This window comes from Saccopteryx leptura, chromosome 6 (assembly GCF_036850995.1).
Source record: "Saccopteryx leptura isolate mSacLep1 chromosome 6, mSacLep1_pri_phased_curated, whole genome shotgun sequence".
NCBI lineage: Eukaryota > Metazoa > Chordata > Mammalia > Chiroptera > Emballonuridae > Saccopteryx > Saccopteryx leptura.
The window spans coordinates 48921749-48934848 of record NC_089508.1 but is presented as its reverse complement, the minus strand read 5'-3'; the positions used below and the strand labels follow the sequence as shown (position 1 = coordinate 48934848).

The window sequence follows — 13100 nt, the reverse complement described above, 5'->3', positions numbered from 1 at the left end:
ACAATACCAACTAGCCACATGTGGCTTTCACATTAAAATTAATTAAAATAAAAAAAATTAAAACTAAAATGTAGCACTGGCCATATTCCAATTATTTAACAGGTGTGGTGAATGACTACTATATTTAAGAGCACAGAGAGCATTGCTATAACACAGGAGTTTCTATGAGACGGTGCTAGTCTAGACAACCCTAGGTACAGAATGAACAAAAGAACCAAACATTCTAACAGCATTATTTAAAAACAAGAAAAGGAAGGAAAAGAAAAGGCTTACCTACAGACTCAATGCAGAAATCAAAAGTCAGCTCAGAGGCCAATTTCTTACTTGATTTTAGTTTTCCTTGTAGATTTACAATTTTTACAAATTCTTAAAAAAAGAATAAGGAAGTCAACTCTGGAAATCCAAATCTGTTAAAATAAATTTACCTTGATATGTGGATTTACATGGATATAGAACAATATTCTTAATGAAGTTCAACTATTTATTTTGATTCAAGCATGCCCAGTGAGAAACTGTCATTAATATGTTTTATAATATATATAAGAGAACTTCCTCTGGTAAATGGCAATTCTACTGCTATTTTTTTATACAGTATATATTAAACACTTCTCATTTTTAAAAAAGTATAGTATTTCTTTAAAAGTGGCCACCTTGGTGCCTAAGTATTTAGCAATAAGAATTGATTTTCCCCCCTTACAAATCACATAACATAGGATAAGTGTATTTGTAGTCATCCATAACTTTAGTATCAAGTACTACTGTAACAAAGGGACAACAAGTGGTACCCTTAAGGGTCACAATTTATAAGTCAATTCTGGAATGGGGACTATACATAATTTATTTCCCTTTCATCTATATACTTGTTTCTCATTACTGCTTTCTTATCTGCCTGACGCGATTTGTGATTCCATGCCTATCTCCATTGGTGCCTACTAAAACTGATTTATAATGCACAGTAGATACTTAATTTTTGAAGTCTTACAATGCTCCTCAAAAACACACAAGAAAGTCAACACTTCATTACCTTGAATAACTGGGAAATAGAGGGCTTAGTTATCAAAGGTTTTTAAAAATACTTTTGATAAAATATATAAATCAACAAAATGAACTAGGCACCACTTATTTTCCTTGGATGTCTCAGAAGGTATTAGGAATTTAGCATTAAAGGTTCAACATTATTAAAATTGAATTCTGATTATCATTATTTGGTCAATCAGTATAGAACTTTCTATTTGTTTGGGTAAAAAATAATTTATCAAATTGACTTTAAGGGCAATCAAATAATACTCCAATGTTGTTAGTATTCCAAGAATCAGAAGTACTTCAGAAAGTAATGATGGGTGGTGAATGAAACACTTCTGAGTTTTGGATTACTTATCTCTCATATTAGATGATCTTTATGGTTCTGTAAGGTAAATCCACTAGGGCAGTGGTTGGCAAACTCATTAGTCAACAGAGTCAAATATCAACAGTACAACAATTGAAATTTGAGAGTCAAACTTTTTAAACTTAAACTATATAGGTAGGTACATTCCTTATTGAGGTAGCGCCTACACGTGGTATTCTGTGGAAGAGCCACACTCAAGGGGCCAAAGAGCTGCACATGGCTTGCTAGCCGCGGTTTGCTGACCAAGGCCCTAGGGCAATGTTTTTCAACCGCTGGTCCAAGGACCAGTCCGTGAAAAGAGTTAACCACCCTGATGTTACTCAGTGATCTTAGTTGAATTTGCTTATGCCTAGGGTGATTTCTGCCTTAGCGATTCCCGAAATAATTCTATATTCACCAGTCCCCAAGTGTAAAAATGTTGAAAACCACTGCACTAGGGTACCTTTCAGAGAACAGAAGTTAGGACAGAAAAACAGGCAAATTCCACAGTACAACAATTTATAAAATAATCCTGGACACCTATAGGCAGATTCAGTAATTTAAAAAATATTTGAATGGATCAAACATAGAAAATACTGCCAAGTTTCAAACATAGTTCCAAGTCTAGGTGAATTTCACCTTGCAGGATTCAGTGCATAAAAATAAGGTAGACTTGCTAGCAAAATTGAAATAAAAACTGCTGTTAAAAGTTTCTTCTTCTAAGTAAAGGTATCACTTTTTGCAGATGATATGATCCTATACATCGAAAACCCCAAAGAATCCACAAAAAGACTACTAGAAACAATAAGCCAATACAGTAAGGTCACAGGATACAAAATTAACATACAGAAGTCAATAGCCTTTCTATATGCCAACAATGAAACAATTGAGAACGAACTCAAAAGAATAATCCCCTTCACAATTGCAACAACAACAAAAAAATACCTAGGAATAAACATATAAAGAATGTAAAGGACTTATATAATGAAAATTATAAAGTTTGTTAAGGGAAATCGAAAAAGATATCATGAGATGGAGGAATATACCTTGTTCTTGGTTAGGAAGAATAAAAATAATCAAGATGGCCATATTACCCAAAGCAATATACAAATTTAATGCAATTCCCATAAAAATTCCAATGACATTTTTTAAAGAAATAGAGCAAAAAATCATCAGATTTATATGGAACTATAAAAAACCCCGAATAGCCAAAGCAATCCTAAAGAAAAAGAATGAAGCTGGGGGCATTACAATAACCTGACTTCAAACTATATTATAGGGCCACGACAATCAAAACAGCATGGTATTGGCAGAAAAATAGACAGTCAGACCAATGGAACAGAATAGAAAGGCCAGAAATAAAACCACATATATATAGTCAAATAATTTTTGATAAAGGGGCCAACAACACACAATGGAGAAAAGAAAGCCTCTTCAATAAATAGTGCTGGGAAAACTGGAAAGCCACATGCAAAAGAATGAAACTGGACTACAGTTTGTCCCCCTGTACTAAAATTAACTCAAAATGGATCAAAGATCTAAACATAAGACCTGAAACAATTAAGTAAATAGAAGAAGACATAGGTACTCAACTCATGGACCTGGGTTTTAAAGAGCATTTTATGAATTTGACTCCACAGGCAAGAGAAGTGAAGGCAAAAATTAATGAATGGGACTACATCAGACTAAGAAGTTTTTGCTCAGCAAGAGAAACTGATAACAAAATAAACAGACAGCCAACTAAATGGGAAATGATATTTTCAAACAACAGCTCAGATAAGGGCCTAATATCCAAAATATACAAAGAACTCATAAAACTCAACAACAAACAAACAAACAATCCAATAAAAAAATGGGAAGAGGACATGAACAGACACTTCTCCCAGGAAGAAATACAAATGGCCAACAGAGATATGAAAAGATGCTCATCTTTGTTAGTTATTAGAGAAATGCAAATCAAAACTACAATGAGATACCACCTCACACCTGTTAGATTAGCTATTATTAACAAGACAGGTAATAGCAAATGTTGGAGAGGCTATGGAGAAAAAGGAACCCTCATACACTGTTGGTGGGAATGTAAAGTAGTACAACCATTATGGAAGAAAGTATGGTGGTTCCTCAAAAAACTGAAAATAGAACTACCTTATGACCGAGCAATCCCTCTACTGGGTATATACCCCAAAAACTCAGAAATATTGATACGTAAAGACACATGCAGCCCCATGTTCATTGCAGCATTGTTCACAGTGGCCAGGACATGGAAACAACCAAAAAGCCCGTCAATAGATGACTGGATAAAGAAGATGTGGCACATATACACTATGGAATACTACTCAGCCATAAGAAATGATGACATCGGAACTTTTACAGCAAAATGGTGGGATCTTGATAACATGATACGAACTGAAATAAGTAAATCAGAAAAAAACAGGAACTGCATTATTCCATACATAGGTGGGACATAAAAGTGAGACTAAGAGACATTGATAAGAGTGTGGTGGTTATGGGGGGGGGAGGGGGGAGAGGGAGAGGGAAAGGGGGAGGGGAGGGGCACAAAGAAAACTAGATAGAAGGTGACAGAGGACAATCTGACTTTGGGTGATGGGTATGCAACATAATTGAATGACAAGATAACCTGGATATGTTATCTTTGAATATATGTATCCTGATTTATTGATGTCGCCCCATTAAAAAAATAAAATTATAAAAAAACAAACAAACAAACAAAAACAACTGTTTTCTATGAAACAGTATACTGTGTTATGCTGGCAGCAGTTACATATACATCTGATGTTCACAGCGTCTCTTGTGTCTGACTTAATCTTGTGCTGTACAGTACACCTATACAGGTTTGTGGCTGAGGAGTAATAGGCTGTACCAGATAACCTAGGTGTGTAGTAGGCTATGCCATTTAGGTTTGTGTAAGTGCACTTTTATGTTCCCACAATGACAAAATTACCTAATGATGTATATCTTAGAACTCAGTAGCCCCGCTGTTAAGTGGTGCATGACTATATACCTTCTATTTTTTCATTAATTATAACGAGATATGAAAAAAACTCTCGAAATAGTTTTACACAGAATTTTACCCCAAGGTTATGGCAAAATGTTCTACTACAATGTTTCCAAGTATGCCAAACAAAGAGAAAAGTCACAGAGAAAAATAATGACAAACAGATCTATTAATTACTATTTACTCTATCTGTAGCCAATTTAGGTTTTTCATCAATAAAACAAGGCCACTTAAGGTGAAAAAGTAAAAATCTTCAATTATTGTTCAATAAAATAATTTCCATGAAAAGATTTGTTATACCAAGTAGTATACTCAGAATAAATATTAAAATAGTACTTACTATCTAAACACACTAAAACGGTATCTCTCTCCAATTGTGTTACATGAATGGAATCTAACTGTTGGCTACCTTGGGAGGAAGAAAACAAGGTTATAGTTATACAACATGCTTTAAAAACAAGAGCTTAGAAAACACAAATTCTGACTTTTTCTGGATTTAAAACTAGTCTTTGAAATTCAACACGGAATTATATATTTTGTAAAAAAATGTATGTAGGTTGATTTAGAACAAACATTAAGTCCGAAGCATAGCAAGTGAGCTGAAAAAAGCTCAGTATTCAGTTAATTAACACATCAGCTAGTTCTAGAAAGGTCAGTTAAAGAAATACAATGAAGCAAAGGGTAAATACAGAAAAGAAAGTAAGATGCAAGTGATCCAGTGACTATAATTTGCTCTGCATTTTACAGTAACCAATGGAAAGATGGAAACAAGACCTGTTAGATGAATCACAGCATCCTTGAGATAAAAACAAGCCAGTAATTCAAAAAAAGCAAAAAAAAAAATTAATAGAACTGATCAGACATAACTTTTCCTGGTGTTTGTGTGTGTGCATGTAGGTGGGAGCTCCTTTTTGAAGAGGACACTGAGAAATATAATAATCAATGCTGTCAACAGTGTTTTATCACTGTTGATATCTGCAGGCCTGATTCTCCTAATATCTGCTAATAGATGTGACGGTGTGTGTGTGTGTGATGGCATTTCTGCACAACATTTTTGGTAAAAAACAATTCAATTTAGGGTCTCATTGCTTGAATGGTCTAGATAAAAGATTTTAGATTATTTAGAGCTATCACTCTTAACTGCATTTATCTGAAAAGCCCATAGATCCTCTCCCTTAAAAAATGCACATCTAAATGTAAACACAAAGTTTTATATATTATTTTGGGGTGTTTCTAGACTTTCCAAAGCTCATACATAGAGAGGACTTAAAGTAGACAGAATTGATAAACTGTTGGTCCCTCCGGCAACACTCCAAAATAGTTTTTCTCAGTAAATTTATGTCCATGCATTTATTCAACAAATATTTATGGAGTGCTGACAATATGCTTGGAACAGGAGTTCATATGAACTGTTTACAATTGCTGCCTAATCAAGGTGAGATTCTGGGGGAGACAACTCAACAATGAGCACAGCTGGGAGGTGGATTAACAATCATTTGTGAAAATGGAGAAACCTAGTAAGGACAATCTCTACTTGAGGGTGACCTGGATGACTACCCTCAGAGTTCTGGCTCTCCTCAGGAAGTAGTTTTGGGTCTACTTTAAGTTTAGCCTAAAAAATATTATAAGTGGGTAGAACTGTACAGGTATTAAAAAATCAAGCAACGAAAATAACTTTCAAGCCCCCCCCCCCCCAAATGTCACAAGAGGACTCTGAATGTCTAGCCTTGAGCAATGTAACCTAATATATCACACAGAAGAAAGCTGCAAGCACACATTAGTAACTATATGAAATGGCCTGCCCTAGACTATTATTATATACTAACCAGTTAAAAAAAAAAAGTTGGGGCTGTCTGCCAAAAATGATTTTGGCTTTTATTTTATTTTTTAAAAATTTTATTGAGAGCAGGGGAGACAGAGAAACAGACTCCCACATGTGCCTGACTGGGATCTACCCAGTAAGCCCACTAGAGGGTGATGCTCTGTCCACTGCTCAGCAAGCATGTTCTTCTTAGGGCCTGAGGCAAAGGCCATGGAGCTATCCTCAGCGCCCAGGTCCAACTCACTCCAATTGACCATGGCTGCAGGAAAGGAAGAGAGAGAGAGAAAGAGAAGAGAGGGGGTGGAGGGTGGAGAAGCAGATCGTTGCTTCTCCTCTGTGCTCTGACTGGGAATTGAACCCGGGACATCCACACACCTGACCAACACTCTACCATTGAGCCAACCGGCCAGGGCCTGATTTTGGTTTTTAAATAAATTGATCTATATATTATTCTTCTTTATGCAGTGACTACACAATAAAAACACATTTCTATTTGGGCTACTAATATTTCATGGTACTAAAATAATGTCATTTGTACTCTTCTGTTAGCTACACTAGGAAGGTATGCATCTAACTCAACCAAAAGTATTAAACAAATTAAAAAGAAATGTGGGGTACAGGTGAAGTGGGAAGGCAGAGAATACATTCCTTATTGTACTGGAAATTATGACTTGGTCCATAAAGAGACTGACATTGTCTAGTGTATGCTGTAACTGGCTTATACTGGGTTGCTAAATTTAGAAATTTTGTAAGCCAGATAACATCCGGTTGGTAGTTTGAAATTGGCCCTGGTGGGAGTATTTATACCACAGAAACAGGCCTGCTACAAACGAGGCCTCTCTGCACCCCAAAAGCCTACTGTTAAATATATTTACCAGAGGCCTTGGCCAGTTGGTTCAGTGGATAGAACATTGGCCCAGTGTGCAGACGTACCAGGTTTAATACCGGGTCAGGGCACACGTAAGAAGCGACCAAATGCTTCTCTTTTCCTCCCTCTCCCCCTTCTTTCTCTCTTCTCTTCTCGGAGCCAGTGGCTTGATTGGTTTGAGCATCAGCCCCTGGCACTGAGGACAGCGCAGTGGATTTGAGTATCAGCCTCAGATGGGGGTTGCCGGGTGGATCCCAGTTGGGGCTGATGTGGGGATCTGTCCTATCTCCCCTCCTCTCACTTTAAATAAATAAAGTAAAAAAAATTTTTTTTTTTTACCAGGATTACCATTAGTTTATACTAATTCTAACTCTGAAAGTGACATTAGTGGTTCTACATTAACTTCAAAAGCTGAACTGTATAGAGTTTTTCTAAGCCTATAAATAGTCAAAAGCTAAAGGTATTTAATAAGAAATATCAAACTTATGAACCTTAGACTTCTTCACAAGGTGAGTCAGTAATGAAATAGCTATTAACTAAAGCTTGCTTGACTGCTTATGTAAAAATGTCTTCATAAACCTAGGGTTACAAATGATCAAATAATACACAATAAGCAGTAAACAGGCAAAATGAAGGTCCCCTTCATTTCACTTACTACACAGATTTAAAAAACAAACTGATTAATTTGTTCAAATATTAAAGTTTGAAATAAACTTCCCAACCTTTTCTGAACTTTCGCTAACGACTGATAAAATCCTAAGCTAATAAACCATTCTCAGAAAGTGCAAGAGCTATGTCCCTGTAATCTTTAAATGGTAAAACTTGGAGGTCACTCATGAAAAGTGCTTGAACTCAATGATTTTAAGAAATATAGTGGGGCCCTGGCCGGTTGGCTCAGCGGTAGAGCGTCGGCCTAGTGTGCGGAGGACCCGGGTTCGATTCCCGGCCAGGGCACATAGGAGAAGCGCCCATTTGCTTCTCCACCCCTCCGCCGCGCCTTCCTCTCTGTCTCTCTCTTCCCCTCCCGCAGCCAAGGCTCCATTGGAGCAAAGATGGCCCGGGCGCTGGGGATGGCTCTGTGGCCTCTGCCCCAGGCGCTAGAGTGGCTCTGGTCGCAACATGGCGACGCCCAGGATGGGCAGAGCATCGCCCCCTGGTGGGCAGAGCGTCGCCCCATGGTGGGCGTGCCGGGTGGATCCCGGTCGGGCGCATACGGGAGTCTGTCTGACTGTCTCTCCCTGTTTCCAGCTTCAGAAAAAAAAAGAAAAAAAAAAAAAAAAAAAAGAAATATAGTGGGAAAAATTGATAGAAAAAAAAAGGTAAATCTCTTTGCTTGAGAAACTGATAGAATTTAAAAAATATAGTGGAAGACAAAAGTAGTTTTACAGCTGTTCATATGAAAAAATACAAATCAATAATTAAAATTACAAGAATAAACTGTGTTTTGCGTACTCACAACTGTAAAACTACTTTTCCCCACACCAGTACCTTAGAAAACATACATATCATTAACAATTTCCTTGGTAAAATAATTTGTATCACACTGCCTCAGGAAATAGAGATCATGAACTGTATATACATGATCCTTGGGAAATTATGATTTGAGTGTTTATTTGACCCCATATTGGTTGAAACCATTCTCCCCCTTCCAAAAGCAATATTTTAACATAAGGTAAAAAACACTTACCAGCACCAATTTCTGTAAACCATGAAGATGCAGAATTCAAATTGATTGTCTCAAACTGAACTACCTGATTTGAGTCTGTACCCTTGCTAATAGCTACACAGACCATAGGGTATTCCTGTTCTGGTATCACCAGCATTTCAAAAACATTCAAAGGACTTGGTAGAGGAAAATCAAAGTGCTGCAAAAAATAACAAGAGAAGAATAATTTAGAAGCAATCTCTATTCATACTGTTCCTGAATAAAGTCAATGGAAAGGCTTTCATTTACTTGATTGATCTAATCCTAAAAATGATCAAGACAAAGATTATTAAAATCTACAAAATATGTTTTAGAGAATTGGTCATATCCATCTTTATGGCTCTGATGCTTCTGAAAGTTTATTAACATAAGTTAAAAAGGAAATCACAAAAAACCCCTAAACCAAAGAAAGGCCTATTAATAGATAACATGTCAACCGTACATAGAATCTTTAAATTTTAACTTCAGTTGCACATTAGTATTTTCTAAAGAAGAAAAATGTAAACAAAGTATATATACCTTTATCAACATGAATTTCTGCATTGGCTCATACCACTGAAGTAAAACAATCCCAGACTGTAAAGCTCCACAGAGGTATTTATGTCCTGTATAAGGGTTTCTGACTGGAAGGAAGCAAAATAGATACAGCTAAAATGCTGAATACCTTTACATGAAAACATAATTGGTTTATGTCTATGCTGTACATCTGGAATTAATGTAAAATATTAGTGAATATAAACTGGAATTAAAATAATAATAAAGATATTAAAAAAATTAGTTTAGTTAAAAGCTAGATTCACCCAGAAGCTAACTCATCTTAATAAAGGCAATGTTAATGTACACAGGGAAAAACAAGAAAATGTGGCTTCCCGGGGGTGGAAGAAGAACTATTTGAAGCCATTAAGCCATTATTTAGCTGATAAAGGAAAATTACTGTTTCTGTTCGCTAGGATGAAAGAGTGGGTAGAAAGTAAAGATAACCTTCTTATTTTTTTTTACTGTTACCCTTTCCTTTTCACTTTCTTATATCATTATAGAAGTATATACATTTATTTCTAATTATCTTTAATATACCAAATCCTTAAACATAGAAACTTTTTAGAAGAACAGTATTAAAAGCACTAAAACACCTAAACTAGTATGCAACCTAAAGAGCTGCTTAAGTAAATTAATCAAAAGGCAGAATTTAGACAAGAAGGTCTAGGAGGCAACTGAAATCTATGACTTCATTTTTTGGTATAGTTTACAGCTGTGTACTTAAAACAAGGTGAAAATAATTAATTATTTTACATCTTACTAAAAGATGTAACTTCCTTGGCTCAAATCTACAAAAACTTATTGGTTTTTCCTTCTCTACAATTTTACTCCCATCAAGAATAATTATAAAAGTAATTATTTGCAATAAGCTCTATCTTAATATATTTAGGGATTCATATCTTAGATTTTAAGCTTCTAGACCTTTCTTGAGTCACAGATCTTGGGAAAGTAGTAACATATAAAACGGACTCTCCCCTCAAAATTGCTCCCAAAATTTATTTACAACTAGAGTATACTATAGAAACATGTGGCATGAAGATCTATGTGTAAGCTTACTGATCAAACAAAAATAAACAGGAAGTTAGGAGCTCACGATCTAAAGTCATGGACTGGGTCTGACCCCCAGGTTCTGTTGATTACTAGTGACTTAACAAATATCATGGGGTAGTTTTAGGGTTAAATGAGGTAAGTATACAGTACAGAATTTAACATTCCCCAAAAAGATGTCTACATTTTGTTGTCCCTTCTGAGTGCTCACTAAGCCTCAGAAATGTCATAACTGACAGAAGTATCTTTGTTTGCCTAGGATCTTGGGTCACTGGAGAGTCTAACAATATGATTTACAGTGGGGGCTAGCAACCACGGAGAGTGTGAGGGGGAGTTGGTCATCCCAGAAAGAACAATTGTGTGAGTTAAGGAAGGGGTTTGGGTCAGGAAGTATCAGCTGACCTCCAGAGGGGCTGGATACTCAGATCAGCCTTCTGGGCAATCAATTATGCCAATGTGATGGAGCCCTGATAAAACTCTAGTCTAGACAATGAGGTTTGAATGAGCTTCCCTGGTTGGCAATGCTCTATGAATACTGCCATACACATTGCCAGAAAAGTAACACTGTCCATTACTCGACAGGGAAAGGTCAACAGAAGCTCTGTATTTAGTACTCTTCCTGGACTTGCCCTATGCACTTCTTCCCTAGGCTTATTTTAACTCATATCCTTTCCTTGTAATAAACCATAACCATAGAGAGAACCACTTTCAGTGAGTTTTGTGAGTTCTTCTAGAGAATTTTTGAACACGAGGGTGCTTTTCGAAACTCCCAAATTTGCAATTGGAATCAGGTTGAAGAGTGTGTTCAGCCTGACCAGGCAGTGGTGCAGGGGATACAGCGTTGGCCTGGGATGCTGAGGACCCAGGTTTGAAACCCCAAGGTCGCCAGCTTGAGCGTAGGATCATAGACATGATCCCATGGTTGCTGGCTTGAGCAACGGGTCACTGGCTCAGCTAGAGCCCCCCAGTCAAGGCACATATGAGAAAGCAATCAATGAACAAGTAAGGTGCTGCAACTATAAGTAGATCTAATCATCTCTCTCCCTTCCTGTCTGTCTCTCCTTCTCTCTCACTAAAAAAAAAAGAAGCGAATGTGTTCATGTGTGGACTGTTAAATCTGACTTCACAGTTGACCAAATTGCAATAATAATATTCATAAAGCACTAAGCAGTAACTGTTAAATGAAAGTAGAATATTAGCAGATATATAGACTCGGGGACTACAATTTATAAAAACTAGGAACACTATGCTCTGATGAAGCATTAGGACTATTATCTATAAGTACTTTTCTGCCATGTTCCCCTATATATTCTTGTGCTTCAATGGACCCTTAATTAATTAAACAAATATAAAGTCTACCTTCCTTCCTATTTGATACTCTAAGTCTCTTCAGATAATTTTAAAGATGGGAGAAATTCTAAACATCAGTTTGAGAAACAGCATTTACTCACCTATGCAACATTTGTGGCAGCCTTTTGTATCAGGGATCTTTGTAGTTAAAGCAAACTTTCTGAAAACATAAGGCAAAATAAATGTACTTTCTGTAATGGTTTCCCAACAGTGATCTGTGAATCAGTTACATCTGAACCAGTCAAGGAGCTTTTTTAAAAAACTGTCTTCAACTTGGACCCCAAAGTATGATTTTATAGGACTGAGGCAGGGCCTAGGAATCTGTATTATAAAACTTCTATAAAACCAGACTCACAGACACAGAGAGTAGACCTGGTGGATGCCAGAAGGGAAGGGAGTTGGGGGACTGGGTACAAGAGGTGAAGGGATTAAGAAGTAAAAATCGGCAGTTACAAAATAGCCATGGCAATGTAAAGTACAGCATAGGGAATATAGTTAACAATATTGCGGTAATTATGTATGGTGCCAGGTGGGTGGTGGAAATACTGGAGAACTACTTTGTAAAGTATATGATTGTCTAACCACTATACTGTACACCTGAGACTAACACAAAATAATATTCAAAGTAAGTAACTGAAAATTTAAAATAAAATAATAAGCACTAAAACAACTTCTATAGATGATTCTCCTGGAAATAGTACTGTTTTGAATTTTTGATAACATGTATGATAGTGTAATCTTTCAAAATTAAGCCAAAGAAAGTTTTTTAGTGGGCAAAATTAATGGCTGTTTTAAAAAGAAATACTAATTCCCCTCCCTCCCAGAAGAATCATAATTATTTTGTACCTTGGTAGTATGCGGTCTGGAAACCTATGAGTTTGAATATGAGCAGCTAATCCTGGTTTTTTGGCTTGTTCAAACAAAGCTATAAGATTATGAGAGTAGAGTTGAAAGGTTTTTCCTATAGAAGAGAAACATGTTATTTTCATTAGAATCATTTACAGCAGAAAAAAATATAATTTTCAAGCAAAAGAAAACATAATTACCTTCTAAAATGAGGAGTCCAGCAATGCAGAAAAGTCAAGCAATGCAGAAAAACACATACAAACAAACATACAAAAACTCAGTTAATACTAATATGAAAGAGACTAGGTAAAATGAGTTTTAAGAAAGTTGGCAATTGTGTTTAATACACAAATTAGGTATAGTCTGATTAATAGGTGACCTGGCTATAACATAATAAACCTTAATGAAGCCATCACAGAAAGGGAAATTGTTAAACATCATTGTACAATGGATTGAATTCCAATAAGGTGCATGTTATTATTTTTGTATAACATGGAAAATTCTATAACACTGTATTATGTTATTTCTGGGACAGACCTATTT

The 13100-nt window shown here is 36.2% G+C and overlaps 1 protein-coding gene across 2 annotated transcripts in view; it reads right to left on the bottom strand.

Annotated features, from left to right (window-relative positions):
• The window catches only part of MAP4K5 (mitogen-activated protein kinase kinase kinase kinase 5), a 117599-nt gene that overhangs the window by 9906 nt on the left and 94593 nt on the right, over window positions 1-13100 (bottom strand). For both annotated transcript variants that reach the window (XM_066344341.1, XM_066344340.1), the window contains exons 24-29: window positions 12558-12672; window positions 11813-11871; window positions 9297-9400; window positions 8760-8937; window positions 4723-4791; window positions 274-366 (exon numbers count right to left, since the gene is read on the bottom strand). In XM_066344341.1, coding sequence (XP_066200438.1) covers window positions 274-366; window positions 4723-4791; window positions 8760-8937; window positions 9297-9400; window positions 11813-11871; window positions 12558-12672 — 618 coding nt within the window. The remainder of the gene's footprint in view (window positions 1-273; window positions 367-4722; window positions 4792-8759; window positions 8938-9296; window positions 9401-11812; window positions 11872-12557; window positions 12673-13100) is intronic.